At 35.2% G+C, this 20,454-nt stretch overlaps 1 protein-coding gene across 1 annotated transcript; it reads right to left on the minus strand.

The window, feature by feature from the left end:
* Window positions 1-1,230: 1,230 nt before the first annotated feature.
* On the minus strand, window positions 1,231-18,531 carry LOC121379250 (tyrosine--tRNA ligase, mitochondrial-like). Its single transcript, XM_041507772.1, has 13 exons — window positions 18,459-18,531; window positions 14,115-14,213; window positions 13,583-13,730; window positions 11,579-11,754; window positions 10,834-10,935; window positions 9,348-9,462; window positions 8,617-8,695; window positions 7,472-7,581; window positions 6,724-6,822; window positions 6,352-6,418; window positions 4,939-5,127; window positions 3,942-4,067; window positions 1,231-3,605 (listed from the first exon to the last, which is right to left on the minus strand). Exons 1-13 carry the CDS (start codon window positions 18,524-18,526, stop codon window positions 3,568-3,570), a joined length of 1,416 nt encoding a protein of 471 aa, XP_041363706.1. The 5' UTR covers window positions 18,527-18,531; the 3' UTR covers window positions 1,231-3,567.
* Between the last annotated feature and the right edge of the window lie 1,923 nt (window positions 18,532-20,454).

A 20,454-nucleotide genomic window follows, 5' to 3' on the forward strand; every position in this document is an offset into this window, starting at 1 on the left:
ATTATCACATCAGAACATAATTATGAAAGATTACATTCTGCTATCTGGCCTTGAAAGTTACATTAAAAGTTGTGCTTCTTGAACAATTTTTAGTGGTATATACATGTATTTCACATGATACACTCTTTTTGATACTTGTAAAGCTGAGAACTTTTTAAAAATTAAAACTAATGTAGAGTTGTAATCCAACATTGTTGCTTTTTCATTAGTTTCTTAATAATTTATTTTTAAAACATAAAACAAAATCAAGAGTTACAAATAAATTTTTGTTTTATTACAAAAATTAGAATTTTCCCATAATGCAATAGTGGATTGAGAACTCCATCGTTGAGATATAGTTAATGCATAATGTACTTGATACTTATCAATTAGATTGGATACTTATTGTATAACTTTTGAACAAAATGAAAGTGTCAAAAACTGGCAATAACACACTCAACACATTTTTGTTATGGTAATTATGGTGTCATACATATGGTTAAGGACCAGACAGATAATGAGAGGTAACCTGCTGCCACACAATGGGGTAATTTTCCCCAATAAGCAGCAAGGGATCTTTTATAAGCAGAATCGTACAAACAAGATAGTACATGTATATATGATGGCCTTTGTCACACCAGTTATGGAGCACGGACTAGAATGAGAAATAGTCCAATGGATCCACCAATGAGGGATTGATCCCAGACCGATTGTGCATCACTGGGATGGACAATTCAGAATGAGGACGGGTTTCACTTCTGGCTAATTTTTAATGGCCAGATCTTTTTGGTGCAGGGGCGGGACGTAGCCCAGTGGTAAAGCGCACACCTGATGTGCGGTTGGTCTAGGATCGATCCCCGTTGGTGGGCCCATTGGGCTGTTTCTCATTCCTGCCAGTGCACCACAACTGGTATATCAAAGGCCATGGTATGTGCTATCCTGTCTGTGGGATGCTGCACATAAAAGATCCCTTGCTACTAATAGAAAAATGTAGTGGTTTCCTCTCTGACTGTCAAAATTACCAAATGTTTGACATCCAATAGCAGATGATTAATAAATCAATGTGCTCTAGTGGTGTTGTCAAACAAAACAAACTGTTTTCTTTTGGTGCATTTCAAATATATTATTTTCATTGATTAAATGTGTACGTGTGTGGGTAAATCCATTAAAAGGTGAAGTTTGTGTGTGACCCACATATACCCACTCATCATGGCTATTGGCATACTACATTCACTAGGTATGTTTTATTGGGGTTCATTCTTGTATGGAACTAATAAACTTTATGGCTAAAATTTAATGTTTTCAAAGAAAGAAACTGCAAAAAAAAGAAAAGAAAAAAAGACCTAAAGATTACCAACCTCACCCCCTACAAATAACACCCCTGGTGATAAGCCTAATTAACACTCCCCAACCTCAATTACAATTTGACTGAAAGTTCATTTAAATTTTTTTTTTTTTAAATTGACATATCTTTTTATAACATTAGTTTTTGGCATTTTATTAAATTAATCAAATTACACCAATGATTTCCAAATGAGGTTATGATCTATGATGGCCTTTATGCTCCATAACAAGGTTGGTTTAAACAATATTTATTAGCAAGTCAAATTTGGGATTGGCCAACAGGCAAGTGCCTATATTAAGGCCTCTCCCTACATTTAACAAATATACATGTTATACATCAAGATGGCTAGAACAATATTACAATAAAGATAACACGGATAGTTGGGGGAATAGAAGAGAGGAGTGTGTAGAAGAAACAAAGAATAAATAGCAAACAATTAGAATGGTTAAATGATCTCGAAACGCTTACTATTAATAAGAAAATTCTGAACAGATTTAAATATAGAGATATTTTCTTGGACACTTAAATTTGAATCTCCAAATAGCAAAGTATGACACTTGAGATTATAATAGTTCAGTAAATGGGTATTGCGAGCTGCAACATATATTGGGCAAAAACATAGAAAATGTTCTGCATCTTCAACTGGATGGCCACAAATACAAGAAGGGGTATCTGTCACATGTCGTACAAATTTATGACCATTCAAATCACTGGTACCCAAACGGAGTCAGCTATGTAGGATCTGTTGCCATCTATCACCTTCATAAAAATAAGATGGAACAGCAGGGTCGTGTTTGTTCATTTGTATTTTAAACAATTTTAATGAAGAAGAATTTCTAATTTCAGGCAAAAGATTATTCCATAATTTTACTGCTGAAGGAAAGAAGGAGTTCGAAAAAAAAAACACATTTGTTCGACAAAAATATGTTTGTAGATTCTCCGCATTACGCATGTAGTATTCATTACGTTCTGCAGCAGAGCGAGGTAGTTGTAAGGTTAAAAAAGTTGGTAACATGTTATTTGAAAGTTTATATATCATACAGAGTTTATGTCGCTTCCTTCTTTCTAGTAAAGGTATGAAACCGGTTTCTCTATATAACAATTGGTGAGATGTTCCTCTTACAGCACCACAAATTGTACGAAGAGCATCTAATTGGAGATTTTCAAGGGTGTTTGCCTGATATATAGTACAGTTGTCCCAAATTATATCTGCATAGTCAAATATGGGAAGAATAAAGAATCTATATATTTTTTCTAATGCCTTTCCAGATAATCTGAATTTGAATGAACGAAGACAATTTATAATTTTACTGGCCTTATCCACAATATCTTTTATATGACAGTCCCATTCTCCAGATTTTTGAAACGTTAAACCCATCAACCTCAAATATATGAACACTGTCTAAGAATAACCTAGGATTATCTATGTTTACATTTTTACGACTAAAAGTCATTGTTTCAGTTTTATTAGGACTAAATTTTACTAACCATTTTTTTGCCCATATATTAAGACACTCTAAGTCTGTTTTTAAAATGTTTATAACATGCATTAGGATTTTCAACAGTTATATATAGCGAAGTATCATCAGCAAACAGTTGTATATTTGAAGTGATATCACTTACAATATCATTTATATATATCAAAAACAGAATAGGACCAAGGACGGAACCTTGGGGGACACCTGCAGGGACAGTATTGATATGAGAAAAATGGTTATGCAATACTACACACTGTTCCCGATGGAATAGATAACTTTCAAACCATGCTAATAATTTTCCTTTTATACCAACATTTTCCAATTTGTGAATTAAACCCGTGTGCCAAACTCTATCAAAAGCTTTACTTATATCACAAAATACTGCTCTAACTTCCTTTCCTTCATCCATAGATTGACAAATAAAGTGATACAAATCCAGAAGCTGGTTAACTGTTGAATCACCTGGAATAAACCCAGATTGAAATTTTGTTATAATATTGTTAGTTCTGAAGAAGTTAATGTGTTTAAAAATGCATTTTTCAAAATGTTTACAAATATTACTTGGTTGTGCACCTCTGCTATAAAGTACATCCTGTACCTGCACAATGTGTTGCTGAAAACTCAATGCAGTTACCGGGTAATATGCTTTCAGTATATGGGGTCTTTATTTTTTGCAAGATATCTGCTTGCCTGTACATCAGTTATATTTTTTCATGGTATACTGCACTGTAGACTGTCACATTTATATAAACACATTCACAGGGGTCAGCTCATCCACTTCACAACATAATAATTCTTTTTTCCTGAAAAAGAACAGATACTGTCTTTTAGACTTTTGATCAAAACATATATCATTTTACTATGTTAGTTGACAAATGAACTAATTTTTATTAAATAATTCCAAGATTAATTTATTACAGTTTTTTTATTTTTAGGTTTTTATTTTAAAAGTTGTATAGTTTTACTTTTGACCATGGTCAGCTATACACACTGACTTTAATGTAATGTGACATTTACTTCCATACTGCAACAGATTGTTGTTAGACATCAAATGACCAACATTTTGCACTTGTATTTATTCTCCAATAAGAATTTATCCTTCCAGTGTTAGTAATAGGAAATTCAGTGAACTAACTCACCCACTCTAATCAGGGTGATTCCGTTTGATAAAATATGTTCATCGGGAACTATCACATACTGTGGCTGATTGTGTCGCTGGTGGTTGATGTACAGACCACCCGCCTGAATAATCCTCTCCGCATCAACTGCAATACAAAAACAAGGAAAACTGTTTACTAAAAAAACACTTCCAATTTAATAAATCACAGGATTTTTATTCCTCATTATGACAAAACAAAGATCAAGGACCAATGGCATCACATAATGAACTGTAAGATTTCATTCTGCTGTCTAGCCATGAAAGTCATGTTAAAAGGTGTTTTGATTTTTGTTCAATGATGTGGTAACAACATCTCAAATAGAAATACTCACATCTTTCCAAACCGGTATTACTCTGTTAGTTCTCTTACTACTCTCATATAAAGCAAACTCTTTTATCAGTCATTTTGAAACATTGTTTACTGAATAATCTCAGAACCCACAACCACAAACAAAACAAAATCCATCCAAATATCATTAAACAATTTAATTATTCATCTATTTACTAGAGATACTCCTTTTAACATAACACTATTAATGCTGTTTGCAATATTTGAAACCTTTTTGACACAGGAAAAATATCAAATGAAAAAACCAAACATGTTAAAGAGTTTTTGGTGTCATTAATTGGCAGTATAACCTAAGACAATCTGACATCAAATTTATTAATGAATGAATAGATTTTTTTTTAAATAATAAAATAAATAAATAATTAGAAAAAGAAACAGAACACTGGCATCACATGTTTATAGGTAGAGTTCTCAAAAACACTCAGGAATATGATATTTCAGGTTGAAACATGTAGTTTCTTGCTTTATTTCTATAAATTCAGTGTGTTCGTGGATGTCCTAATATCTACAAACACCCAAGAAAGACTGCATTTTTTATTTGACATTTGTCACAAGCCAGCATATTCATGATACTGGGCTTCTTTTTAAAAATATATTTCTTACAAATTCCTGTTCAACAAGGACACACCTTCACGTGGGAAACACCCAGCCTTCATACACATTTCCAGAACTGTAGTTCCTGGTTCAAACATCATCTTGCACGATGTCGCATTGTGAAACAGCTGGAGCAGTTCATGTTCATTCAGCTTTTCTAGACTGGAGGATGTTTTCCCAAACAATGCTTCTGTCCACCGTCTGGCCTGGGAAAGGCCCTCTTCTAGAAATACAAAATTAAACGAAACAATCAACATACATTGTATTTTTGTCATCCAAGTTGTATTCTAGTTCAGTTCAACAGTATAAAGGTACCAGAAAGATGTGATAGAAAAACTGTCTATTAGCATGGTAATGTGCTCTTTTCATTGGTAATTTGGCTCGTCGTTTAGGAGATAGACGGCCATTGCTACCTGTTGATTATGTCATTCTCTAAGCAAAGGTAGTACCTGACGTCATGTAATATGTAACATTGCATGCATTCCTTTTAGTGACGTATCATATATCAGCTGAGGAGCGATGTCACGGTAGACAAATAAAATGCAGTGCATTATAAGAATCATTGAACTAGAAAATATTTCTGGCACTTGTGCTTTTATAGATGGTTATTCTGAAACTCTTCTCAAGATAATCAATCCTTGGAGCTCGCTAAAGCATCTACAAAAGGACTCGTGCCAGAAACTATTAATCTCAAGGATATTTTTAATATTTAAGCATTTAAAATAGATCATCCAGTTTACATTTCATTCTATGATTTAAACTGCCTTTATCTCTAACCTAGGTCAAATAAAAATTAGTTGTTAGTCATTATGTAGCTATTTGAGGGTTCCCTTTTTGAGCTTTTAACTTATACAATGAACTAAAAAGATGGCAATAAGACTCACAATGACTCACCAAGGTAGCTGCCAATATCTAAAGATAAGGTAAATGTGTAAAACTGAAGCTGTGTTATAGTGTGAGGGAAAGAGATTGCAGTTTTCAAATATAATCTTTATCACTACAAACCAGAGTACAATTAGAAATAATTTGCTTTGTTCTGTCTAACCCACACTTTGGTATTACCATTAGTTTAGTATGTAGACATTTTACTACATAATTATATCTTATACACACATATGATGCTACCATGAAAATCTTAGAATCTAATAATAAGGATTTTCTTTAATAGTAACCATTGACAATACACAGTCTCAAAATCCCTAACTTTAATCCAAAGCTGGCATAAAACACTAAAGAAAGCATCGTCCTAGTTAACAGTTCAAGACATTTCAATAATTGCAGTCCTGATATTAAAATGAAAAGATTTCTTTCTCAACCTATAGGTTATGCTAAAAATTACTTTTGTGTACAAACTGTAGATCTACCTGTACCTCCACATGCTACAGTAAATAGAAACTGATACAGAATAATAACTCATGGTCAGTATGATAATATCTCGATTACTCACCACCATGAACAAGAAGTAAAACCTGTTCTGCAATCTTCATCTGGGCTGGTCTTTTCTCTGGATTTTTCTTGAAGATACAAAATATTTACTGCTAAATACACCATACTCACTTTTGTGGATAATGAAATTTTCAATTGTCAAATTAAAACTGAATACCAAAATCAGAAAGAAAAAAAAAAGAGGTAAGACAATGCTACGTGTTTGTCAGTGCTGGACAGTTACAATTTATTGAAATATGAGGTCAATAAGGTCAATATTGTTTAAAATTATCTGTGCTGTTTAATTATGGGCATGCTGTACTAGTGACTAAAGGTTGCTGATTTTTTTCAATTAAATTTTAAATTCATAAATATCCTCAAACATTTAACAAACCTTTTGTTTTTCAAGGACATCTTTTATTTCTCGTTCAGAAAGAAATGTAAAAAGATTCAAATACATTTCTGCGTCAGAATCAGGCAAATTGATGAAATACTGAAAAATAAAGAAAAACAATATAATTATAATATTTAGTAATACAGAATATTACCCAAGTACAAAGTACATGTACAAAAATACCAAGTAATCCCAAGTCTTGTAGGAATGGTACCAAATGTTTTCTTTGTCAAAAATCATAAGGAAAATAATGATTTAGGCAAATAATGTATCACAATGACAAAAGGTTCCTTTCTTTAAATAAAACATTTCTGAGCTAAAAACTATTTCTGTTACAGGGAACAAAATGCATACTACACTCAATAACTGACAACATATTATGAAGGCATGAATAGATGTAGATATTGGTAGGTACGGTGTGGGCACCCCCCACCCCCACCCGCCAACTTTCTGGAATTTTCCTTTAAATCTTTATACTGTGAAACCTCTCAAAACCGGACCCTCTGTAAACTGGAATTCCCTCAAAACTGGACATTTTTCAGTCTTTTTAAAAAAGAACTTGACCTCTCTAAACAGGATACCTCTTAAAACAAGACATTTTACGTGGTTCCTAGGGTGTCCGGTTTAGAGGGGTTTCACTGTACTTGTATTTATAATGGATGTTGTTATATTTTATCTGTTATCTCATCTCTTCCACAATTGAGAGGATTCCTCCACCTTTGATATACATGTATGAACAAAAACACACCTGATAAAGTTCATATGGAGACGATTTGGTGGAGTCGAGCCACACAGCGTTCCCAGCTGTCTTACCAAGCTTATCTCCTGTTGTTGTCGTTATTAGTGGGACTGTTATCCCTGAAAGACAGATCAAACAACACAAAGTTCACTAGCATAGCCAGGATTATATATTGGGTGGGAGTGGCACCCACACAATCTACGAATCTCTTGTACATGTGTTATGGGGAAACAGGCATATATAGAAGGTGGTTGGGAAAAAGAGAAGCAGCAACTGGTTTCCTCTTTCATTATCAGTGTGGCCCTTTACCAAAAGGGGCGGGATGTAGCCCAGTGGTAAAGCGTTTGCGCTTGATGCACGGTTGGTCTTGGATCGATCCTCGTCGATGGGCCCATTGGGCTATTTCTCGCTCCAGCCAGTGCATGACAACTGGTATATCAAAGGCTGTGGTATGTGTTATCCTGTCTGTGGGATAATGCATATAAAAGATCCCTTGCTGCTAATGGAAAAGAGTTGTCCATGAAGTGGCGACAGTGGGTTATCTGTGTGACGCCATATAACTGTAAATAAAATGTGTTGAGTGCGTTGTTAAATAAAACATTTCCTTCCTTCATCTTTCATTACCAGTGTGGTCCTTTACCGTATGTCCAACACTATTTAACTGTAATTAAAATGTGTTGAGTACATCGTTAAATAAAACATTTCTTGCTTCCTTCCTTTTTCCTTAATCATACATGTACTTGGTATAAATAAAATGTTATTTTATGGATGGCAGGCCCATAGGAACCAGTGGGGGGTGAGGGGGCCAGGGGGGATGTGCCCCCCCCCCACTTGGGAGCCTTTTTTCTTCCTATCATATTAATGTTTGCCACTGTAACCAAAATCTGATATAGAGCTTGTACCCGATCTGTCAGTGCCCCCCCCCCCCCCCCCCCCATAAATAAATGTCTTATCTACCATAAACTTATTCAGTGTTATGATATGTTAAAACTACTAATCCACCATAACAAAAATATATCATTAATAATGCAGAAATATTGAGTTGCTATGCACTTTTCAATATTTAATTTTGTGACACTGCCTAGATACTAACTTAATATTTTTTATGAGGAAACCATCTAAAGCAAATATATATTAAGAACCTATGTACCTACCAAACACAGGTTGGTTAGTCATCCTGGTCACCAGTTCATACCCAGCTGAAATGTTACCAAGCTGGTCATTACCACCAATCTAAAATAAATAAACAATATCATGTGTCACATAGAACGTAAGTCATATTTAAAATTCTTACATTTTGTGGAAATTTATCAAACAATGTTGAGGTGGTACTACTGATTTTGAGAAAGTCTGCCGACAAATATACCACCACTGCTTTGGGAAACTGTAGTCATTATCATTCAGAAAAATTAAAGTGACAAACTTGTAAAAGGAATTGCATTCATCTAAATGATGGCAGGACGTAGCCCAGTGGTAAAGTGTTCGCTTGATGTGCAGTCAGTCTAGGATCGATCCCCATTGGTGGGCTCATTGGGCTATTTCTTGTTGCAGCCAGTGCACCACGACTGGTATACAAAAGTCTATAGTATGTGCTGTCCTGTCTGTGGGATGGTGCAAATAAAAGATCCCTTGCTACTAATGGAAAAATGTAGTTGGTTTCCTCTCTAAGACTATATGTCAGAATAACCAAATGTTTGACATCCAATAGCTGATGATTAGTAAATCAATGTGCTCTAGTGGTGTCATTAAACAAAACAAACTTCTTGTTCTTCATCTAAATATTTATAATTTAAAAAAAAAAATTGTGCGAGTGAGTTTTACAATGCTGAATAATTTAATTATAATATATTTAAAGTTTTCAAAACAAAACTTTACGTGTACCAACCTGCACAGAACAGTTATATCTGTCGTGCAGATGTAGCCAATCGTACGACTGGAAGATCTGATAAGTGAACTCGGTGAAACTCATGCCATCAGAACTCTTCAGTCGACTTTGCACACTAAAATACATGAACTCAGTGTTCAAATTTAAACTAAGCCAGAACAGTTCTTTTTATGGAATTTGCATTTCATATTTCTTTTAAAAGTGAACTTTGTACCAAAATTATTATCTATGAGATATCCGATTTACATCCATTTTACTGTATACTTTATTTTTCCATCTGACACCATATAACCGTAAATAAAATGTGTTGAGTGCGTCGTTAAATAAAACATTTCCTTTTTTTATTTTTCCAATAATTAGTAAAAAGTATTCTTCCTAAATGAACTTCTGCTTTCACCTAAGCATTGCAAATAGTCTTACAAAATACCTATGCTAAACATTCCAAATTTTATTTGATAACAAGATAACATTATTCATTACATGACATCATTTATGATTGTTTTCATCATCACTTACATGTAGCTGGAATCAGGGAACATCCTCACAAGTTACATCGGTATTCTATTTATTTATTTTTAGTCAATAATCAATTTTAATGCAGGATTTTTAATAATTTAAAAAAAATTGAAATGGTGTTTATTGGAGATAAAAGCATTTATAATGTCATCTCCTTATATTTGACTACTATTTGGCAAAATTTTTCTGTCTAGTTTTAACTTTATTTTATCATAAAGTTAACCATTAACAAGATTTTTGTCTGTAAATACAATTAAAGTTCAAGAATGATGTCCTGGGCATACATCTCAGCAATCTTGGCTGTCTGTCCAGGGCAGTGTGTTAGTAGTTAGTGAGACAGGTCGGCGCAGTAGCTGTACACCTATACAATTAGGCACACATCTCAGCAATCTGGGCTGTCTGTCCAGGGCAGTGTGTTTGTAGTTAGTGAGACAGGTCGGCGTAGTAGCTGTACACCTATACAATTAGCCGTCAGCATACTATAACAAGTTGCACTATGATTTCAAGTAATACTTAAGTATTGTCTGTTATTTATTTTATGTTCATCGGGGTATGAACAAAACAAAATCATCTGCAAAATGTGTGAATCGGCAAAGCTATTCTCGTATAAGTTTGCGGATGATTTCTTTTGTTCATACCCAGATGAACGGAAAAGAAATAACAGACAATACTTATAATTAAATTTAAATCATATAGGCTAATAATAACACTAAAACGTCATACTTTATTTTGAATTATGTTTTATCCATAAACAATAACACTCAATAAGACAACTTGCCCATATAAAATGACGTCATCAGATATGACGTTGCCTGACGATGTAATTTTTGTGTTCATTGAAAAATTAACAAACTCCCATTGTAATGAATATAACGGAAATTTAATCATAATGTCTTTTAAACCTCAAAAATATAATTGAAGATAATGTTTTAATCTGCATTCAATTGGTGTAAACTTATTGATAGAATACCTGTGTTTTGCTAGCATTGGTCCCATTCTGAAATTCCTTCCAACAGAAGACAAGAATTCTATGATATTCCTGTCCTTGTACCATTCCATGTTGTTCAATATCCTGTAAAAATACAACATTTTATTATTCTATTAATATAATTCTCACCTATACAAGCTAAAAATGCCTAAAAGCTATCACAAAGACAGGATTTTGTGTAAGCAGGTGGTGGTGGTGTAGTCGGGGTACTTTTTTTAATGAGTGTATCTTTAAAATCTAACTTTTATTCTTTTTTGTAAAAAAAAAAGTGCACCTAATATGGTGATGTTGCTTAAATGTATATCCATGTATACCCTTGTTAAAACCACAAGAGCATTTTATGTTTGATCCGATCCGATAAGGCTTTAACATGCTCATGTACCACGGAGGTTTCGAGCATGTCCGCCCCAGGGTTCGGCCTCTGGAGGCCAGGGGCCCAATCTGGGGCAGAGTTTTATGCTTGACATGAAAGATTTAAATGCCTTCTCCAAAAAAAATACCTAAACAGATGAGTGGTGGAAGAAAGCTATAATTAAAAAATTATATGAATTGTGATGTAAGCTTGGAGTTATGCATCTAAACAGCAATAAAAATGTATTTCAATTAATTAACATCTTAAAATATCCTATTCACAAAGTACAAAGAAGTCTGTATCTAAACAGCAATAAGAAATGTTAATGAAAATGTATTTCAATTAATTACTAAATGCAGAGTTAGCTAATATTACCTAAATGGTGGTAATTGCTTTTTATCATTCCAGATAAAAGTGTCATGATTGGTAACAACTCGGCTGATATTTTCTGTTATCTTGACGACATTTTCTTCAACTTGTGACTGTTTAATCCTTTCTCGATCTTTCGTCTTCCCACTCGGATCACCAATCTGTGCTGTAGCTCCCCCAACCTACACGTAAGGAGAAAATACATCAATGGTTAAAAATCAGTCTGTTGATTATTCACACAATTTGCTTTTCTGCAACCTCCTACTGCCAGGCTCAGTTATATAGAGGTTAAGCCATTGGACTTAAGTCCAGTACTGGTTCTCATCCAGAACATGTTTTAATGGCTCATTGAGTAGGTGTAAGACAACTACATTGATTTCTTCCTCTAACATTGATTAATTAATCATCAGCTATTGGATGTCAAACATTTCGTAATATTTTACAAGAAGTCTTAGAAGAAACCTGTTACCTTTTTTTAGCAAGGGATCTATTATTTGCACTTTTCCAGACAGGACAGCACATACCACAGCCTTTGATATTCTGGTTTGGGCCATGCCTAGCATAAAATCCGGCAGGGACACTATGAAAGAAACAGGACACAATAAAATAGATTCTCTTACAGTCATACAAATGAGTACCTCAGGGCTATGAAGGACACATTTTGTATTTTCTTTGGTGGGCCCTTTTGTCCCACTAACCCGTGTAATTACAGCCATGGAAAGGACTTTTGAAAACAAAATACACCGCAAAGGTCAAAGTAAATATTTGTTTTCTTTAATGACACCACTAGAGCACATTTATTTATTAATCATCGGCTATTGGATGTCAAACATTTGGTAATTTTCACATACAGTCTTAGAGAGGAAACCTGCTACATTTTTCTATTAGTAACAAGGGATATTTTATATGCACCAACCCACAGACAGGATAGCACATACCACAACCCTTGATATACAAGTCATGGTGCACTGGCTGGAAGGAGATATAGCCCAGTGGATTGACTGACAGGATAAATCCAAGACATACCACACATCCAGCGAATGCTACCACTGGGCTATGTCCCATCCCCACTCACAGGTGAAAGCAAACCAAAGAATTCTAATAATAAGATCATCACTGGCAGATTATAGATGATTGGGTGCGATAATAAATTATTATTGGCATTTGAATAACTGTCATCCAACAGCCGATAATAGATGAATCAGTGTGTTCTAGTAAATTTCTCAACGTACCCGGTACTTGTCCGGTGAACAAATGAAAAATTCTACTTATTTCTATCACAGAGATGGGATTGCGAAAATTAGCACGAGTAAATCATACTTGGGGATATATTTTCAGGTCATTGAATGAATGATACAGTATAGACTACTATTAAAATTATTTTATTAGAACAGACGTAAATAAATATATATATATTGGGAATTCTTAGTACAGAAATTGGGAATTTTCAGTGCCACTTTCTTTTGGGTTGGGGCCTATGTTCAGACCCACAGAATGCCTGGATAAATCCCTGAAATGATATACTGTCAAACTTTATTATTATCTCTAAGTTGACCCGATATTAGTAGTTGAAAAAAAAAAGGTTCTTGGTACAACTTATGCCTTAAACTCTTCAACCTCCAGATATAATGGGCTTGAGATTACAGAGGTCAAGATAATGAAAGTTAAAGTATATTTTGTTTAACGACATGACTAGAGCACTTTGATTTATTAATCATCAGCTACTGGATGTCATACATTTAGTAATTTTGACATATAGTTTTAGAAAAGAAACCTGCTACATTATTTCATTAGTAACAATGAATCTTTTATATGCACCAGGATAGCACATACCATGACCTTTGGTATACCAGTCATGGTGCACTGGCTGGAACGAGAAGTAGCTCAATGGGCCCACCGATGGAGGTCTGTCCTAGACCGACCACACATCAAGCGGGTGCTTTACCACTGGGCTATATCTCATCCATAAAGATAATGATGTCTGAAATCAAAGTGAAAATAAAAACGAACCAGAGCAATGGCATTGTGTCCGGCTCGCTGACAGTGCAGGAGAGAAACAATAGCCAGGAGATTACCCACGTGGAGACTGTCGGCTGTCGGGTCAAACCCACAGTACATACACTGCGGACTCGACAGGCGTCTTGTCAGCTCAGCAGTGCTGCAAGTAAAATAGGAATTTTATTAATAAATAGCTATTTGGTGAAATCTCAAGGATAAGTACATAAATCAGTGTTTGTAGGCTAACAAAGGACAATATCAAGACATACTCAGTTTTGCCTCATAGACACTGGCATAGCCAGAATTTTATATTGGAAGGGGTAGGGGACACAACCCATATTAAGTATGTATGATTTTATAAAATTTAATACAGTAAAAAAGAAAAAACACTGGAGGGGGGGTGCATATGTTGTTGTGTATTCCCTGAATCTCTGATGTTTGTTATCATCATTATGTATATATATTTGAAACTGATCATACATATATACCTGTACATGATGTAGTAAAATAAGAAATACTAATAATCATTCATATATGCATGTACCTGCCCTCAGGAAATATTTTGTGAAACAATCCTCTGTCGTGAAGGTCAAGAATGTTTCGGTAAGTTGTTCCTGAAGACAGTCTTATCAATCTCTCATTTCTGAAATAAAATCGAAACATTGATTAATTAATCATGGGCCATTGGATGTCATATAGCCCGAGTACTCTGATTGTAGAGAGGTAGATGGACATTTGGACAGATATTGAGCCCTTTCAAAGGCTCAGTATCTGTCCAAATGTCCATCTAGCCCTCTACAGTCAGAGTACGTACTCGGGCTAGATGTCATATAGACGGATTTATACTGTCAAAGTACTGTGTGCGGCCATGTATAGAATCGCGTGATCAGTCCGCCATTAAGGGAGTGAAACTCTCAGAATAATAACATGTGAAGGAATTGCATTCGGGTGCATTTTCAGTATTTATTACCTTTTTTGGTATATTTTGTGAAAGCAAAACCAGTATGTCGAATAATACAACCTAATTTAAAGATTGTAGATTCATATCAAAATTGGTGGAAGTGTATTAATCATTAAAAACATAAATAATAAAGCATGTATATATACACGCGAATATATAAAAGCATAACGAATAATTTAAACTTACGCAAGCAAATATAATATCCCTGGACACTTGTATAGCCTAATATATTGAACTTTAAAACAATATTTTAACCTCAGCGGACGAACGTATCAGATAAAAGGGGTTCATTTTGTAATTAGCTAGTAGGCCCTGTATAGAAAATTTTATGACTAATCAGAGGCGCATTTTCGGGGTAATTTAGTGTTGTATATTGTGGATGATTAATTTAATTTAATTTTTTTCCAAAAAACAAATAATAATTAAAAAAATATATATAATTATTATTATAAAATAATAACAGATAAACAAATAAATAAATTTTTTATTTTATTAATTAATTAATTAAATAATAATTATAACAAAAATTTGACGAAATGGGTGGGGGGTGCGATTTTCAGTGTGGCATACATGCATGTTATGTCAGTAAATTATATATTTATCATTTTATCGCACACATTTAACACCATAATAACTCGTATGTATATAAAAAAAATATAAAAAAATAAAAATAAGGGATAAATATTTGACATTGTTAACTGCGTCCCACTTCAACCCCATGTGATCACATCTGGAATATCCCAGAGCTAATAATAGTAACAGCTGAACGTTGACATCTACTCTAGATCTAAGGTCAGTCTTTTTTTTAAATGGTACACCATGTTTTCTACAAACGTACATAATTGAAATACCTTTCTATATTTTAGGATGCATTCAGTAAAGTTTCACTTAATAACCATCAAAATTATTTAACTTGCGTGTAAGTTTAATTTATTCGCTATGCTTTTGTATTGGCATGTATAGGTACTTTATTATTTATGTTTTTAATCATTCACAGATTTCCACCAATATTGACATGAATATACATGTATATACAATCTTTAATTGAGGTTGAATTATCCGAAAGACTGGTTTTGCTTTTCCAAAATGTTCCAAAAAAGTCATTAAGACTGAAATTGCATCCAGCTGCAATGCTGTCACGTTATTGTTGCGTAAATTTCACGGCTTGCGGTGAACTCGTATGCAAAACTTACTTGTATGGGGGAAAATGCAGTGAACTCGTATGGAAATCCACAAGTGAACTCGTATGGAAGACTAACTCGTATGGAAATTACAAACTGATATATCCAATACTGTATAGGAACTTGTGTGTAGTTTTTATGCAGAGTTCAACAAATCCGCTAGCCCGACGTCCGTGGCTAGTGGTTTTTAAGTTGAGGATAATACCTTTTTTGTTCATCAATTAACAACGGATTACACATAACCATTATATTCATTTGATATCAGTCCGACACAGGATGATGCCCTGTATTTGAGCACTTCTCCCTAAACTAATCTGTTTACTTATTAAATTGACACCTATGCCTCCATTCCCAGTCTGGAGCTCCACGCGGTAAGACGTGTTTGTTTCACTTGTGCACACTGCACATGCGTTCGTGTGCTCGACTTGGGGGTCCTTCATTTCATTGTTTTTGTCAGCGAAATGAAGTTTTCTACTGGGATGTATGTGGCCATTGGAACTGATTGAACGCTGGACGCTTCTCATTTCGACAGCCTGCACCACCAGGTTGGATTCTTTTTTAGCGAGATCCTTGCCTCCACGTCATTTCTCCGTGTGACTGTCGACTTGTTTTTTTCGCGACTCGTATGACGGCCATTCTGCAGAACACCACGGTTGTTTGCGTTTAGTCTCTACATGTCCGAGCCTGTCCTAGCAGCACTGGAAGATTAACCGCTCCACTCTAAGAAGAAATAGGAAGCGGGGTCGGCCCCTACTACTCTTTTTCTAGACGTTACCTTGCTTTATAATGATACCATCTCATATCCTCCGGAGTCGGGCCCGTCCGCACCACTATACCAACTCATGACGACTGGACTATACCCTAGTCTGATACTCTCTCTCGTTCAGACGGATCCGGCTTCTCAAGATCTGTATTTCAGCACAGCACTACACCTTCAACGTCTATCGACTGTCAATCTAGGGGTTTTCTTGACGGGATGCAACCCATCTCGTCCCTTTAAGCTGTGCACCCAAACGGCCTTAACGAGGCCACTCGCTTGGACATATCGATCGGACTTTAAACTTTTAGATCTGCATTCAAAATTTTATGTCGAAATTACTTTTTTTTTTAAATATTATTAAATAAAAAAAAGTAAAGTTTGTTTTATTTAACGACGCCGCTAGAGCACATTGATTTTTTATCTTATCATCGGCTATTGGACGTCAAACATATGGTCATTCTGACACTGTTTTTAGAGGAAACCCGCTGTCGCCACATAGGCTACTCTTTTTACGACAGGCAGCAAGGGTTCTTTTATTTGCGCTTCCCACAGGCAGGATAGCACAAACCATGGCCTTTGTTGAACCAGTTATGGATCACTGGTCAGTGCAAGTGGTTTACACCTACCCATTGAGCCTTGCGGAGCACTCACTCAGGGTTTGGAGTCGGTATCTCGATTAAAAATCCCATGCCTCGACTGGGATCCGAACCGAGTACCTACCAGCCTGTAGACCAATGGCCTGCCACGACGCCACCGAGGCCGGTCTATATTATTAAATAGTCCGATCCTCTCTTCTTTCTCTTATTTAATTTTGGACTGTCCTTCTAAAATGCTCCAAATTATATAAATATTCGGCCGAGCAGTCTATTCTTTTTTATTTTTGGCTTGTAACCTTTTTATTTATTTTATTTATTCTATTAACTTTTTTACTAATTGCTATTTTCAAAATTCTGCCCATTTTCACCCCCCCCCCCCCCCCCCCCTCCATCCCGAGTCAGGCCACCGATCTTATAGGAGGTCGGACTCGGGATGGGCGTGTTCGAAACCCTAGTGGTATATGGGCACGTTAAACTATTTATCATCACCTATGCCTCACCGGCGGATCAAAGTAATTTAACATAACATTGAATTCAATGCTTAAAACTAAAACTCTAAAAAGTCGCTCCAAAATCCACCCAATTAACTTCACTCGGAACCATGGCAGACTCACCTTGTGTGGTTTGTCACCGACCAGTAACAAGATGACATCACGCCGTGGAATGCGACTCTTGCCAACAATGGACACATAGGACATGCGACACAAAATATATAACATGACACGAAAATAGGTGACACGAAAATAGGTGACTGCCGTTGACGTACAAACTGCGGTTGACACGCAAATAGTTGACTGATGGTGACATAAATAAGAAGCATGTCTACAAAACAAGTGTCAAAATACACATTTAAGAGAAATATCAAAGTATATCTGCATATCCAAACATCCTCATACGAGTTCACCGTTATTTTGTACATACAAGTTCGTTTTCCATACGAGTTTTCCCGTTCATACGAGTTAAGTTTCCATACGAGTTCAGACAATCTAGTCTTCAGAAAAAAATCCTTAAACTTTATTCATAATTTATATATCTCCTTGTGCGTTAAATATAATTTGATTGGGGTGGGGTTTTTTTATTATTCTCTCTCTCTCTCTCTCTCTCTCTCTCTCTCTCTTTTAAACTTTTAATTTTATGTTTTATTTGTTTATATTTTTTGACAGGTGGTGTCGACGGCCTACAAAAGTCAAACATTGATTCAATTCATGATTCAGTTACTGAGTTAGTCAAAAGACGTCGAACTAATGATTCCTCAATAAAAACGGACCGTGTGAGCACTGTGACGTGTCGATTATTTTGGTCAAGCTAACTTATGTCATCTTGTTCTGCTACATTCCTAACAGAATATATGAGTAATGGCTCTTGTTGCTCAAAACGTACGATTATCTACCTTCTTATCACAGTCAAAATACGTTTCGTAAAAAATTTCATACGACCTCTCAGCATGGGCGCAGCCATTTTTGTTTTATCCTATGTTGTTTCTTCCATTAGTTAAATCCGCGGTAAAATAAAAGTTTATTTTGTTTTGTTTTAAACGACACCACTAAAGCACATTGATCAATTAATCATCGGCTATTGGATGTCAAACATTTGATAACTCTGAGTCTGACATAGAGTCTTAGAGAGGAAATCCGTTTAATTTTTCCATTAATAGCAAGGGATCTTTTAAATGCACATTCTCGCAGACAGGAAAGCACACACCACGGCCTTTGACCAGTTGTGGTGCACTAGCTGGTTGTAACGAGAAAAAACCTAATCATTTGAATCGATCCACCGAGGTGATTCGATCCTACGACGCAAGCACATCAGGCGAGCACTCATCCGACTGAGCTAAATCCCGCCCCACGGTCGTAAAATAAGTATTTAACGAAACAAAGCTAGCTGCCACCAACCTGCACCAAAATACTGTATCAGATGATTGCTGGATCTTTGATGCATGCACCCAGGGTCATAATAAAACTGTGTTAATCGATAACTATACAAGTTATGAGTAACTGAGTACAGTCATAAATTAAATTTCAAGATATTTTAAAAATAATAAATCAATACTCTTGAATAATGTCGGTGGTGTCGTGGTTAAGCCATCGGACATAAACACTGGTAGGTACAGGGTTCGCAGCCCGCTGCCGGTCCCACCCAGAGCTAGTTTTAACGACTCAGTAGATAGGTGTAAGACCGCTACACCCTCTTCTTTCTCACTAACCATTAACAACTAATTCACTGTCCTGGACAAACAGCCCAAATAGCTGAGGTGTGTGCACGTACAGGACAGCGTGCTTGAACCTTAATTGGATATAACCACGAAAATAAGTTGAAATGAAATTAAATAAATAATTTCAGCCGCAAAATTAAGCTTGATTTGGTCAACTTCTCACCAGGTCATACTTAATGAAGTATATATGCTGATGATGTAACCTCTAGGCCTATGTACAGTCCGTCTCATCCTCCTGCAAACAATTCTTTTTTTTTTATGTAAATCATTTCAGTTTGGTTTGACGTAATTAAAAAAGTAAAAGTGTTTTGGAAATAAGAAAATAAATACTATTTTGGTGTCCAATTTAGAAAACAATCGGCTAAGAAATAAATAACTTGTAAATTCCATAGCATGAAAAAAGGCGTTCCTCGTGGGACGGACTAAAGAGGTAATCGTGCATCAACCAACTGAAAACTTTAATAAAACTTTTAGTTTGACAAAATGTGACCAATCTCATTAAAATCAGCTCTACTTGTCTAACTACTGGTATATTAACCAGTGGAGCTAATTTTAATTAGACTGAAATGTAACAAATACTAAATACGTTTTTAACAGATGACACAAATTAGTTATAGGCATACATTGAATATAGAAAGTTGGGGAAATATTAATCAATGACGAATATAAGTTTGACAATCTATCGATAATTTTTGCAATGAGGAATTTTTTTCAAGAATTTTGCTTCATCTGATCAAGGATAAAGGTTAAAGTTTGTTTTGTTTAACGACATCACTAATGCACATTCATTTATTAACCATTGGCTATTGAATGACAAACAGTTGGTAATTTTAACACATACATGTGGTCTTTGCGAGAAAACTTGATACATTTTTTCATTGGTAGCAAGGGATATTTTATATGCACCATCTCACAAAAATTATAACACATACCACGACCTTTGATATAGCAGTAATGTTGCACTGGCTGGAATGAGAAATAGCGGACCATAGATCAAGCGAACGCTTTACCACTAAGCTACACGTCCCGGTTCACATGATCATGGACATGCAAATTAACTATAGATATTTATGAAAATTGAGGTTAAACCTTGGCATATCTACATATAATTATTTTAATAAGGGACAAGTTATCTTCCTCTGTCCATTATGAATGTGTAACACCGTTTCTCACA

The sequence above is a fragment of the Gigantopelta aegis genome, chromosome 8 (assembly GCF_016097555.1).
Source record: "Gigantopelta aegis isolate Gae_Host chromosome 8, Gae_host_genome, whole genome shotgun sequence".
Lineage (NCBI taxonomy): Eukaryota > Metazoa > Mollusca > Gastropoda > Neomphalida > Peltospiridae > Gigantopelta > Gigantopelta aegis.

Excerpts from the sequence above, each read along its gene's own strand:
- LOC121379250 (XM_041507772.1), bottom strand. The coding sequence starts at position 18,526 with ATGGCTGCGCCCATGCTGAGAGGTCGTATGAAATTTTTTACGAAACGT. Across the intron at positions 5,128-6,351 it reads TTTACTTCTTGTTCATGGTG|AAGAGGGCCTTTCCCAGGCC; the intron begins GTGAGTAATCGA and ends TTGTATTTCTAG. Across the intron at positions 3,606-3,941 it reads AATCACCCTGATTAGAGTGG|GAAAAAAGAATTATTATGTT; the intron begins GTGAGTTAGTTC and ends GTTCTTTTTCAG.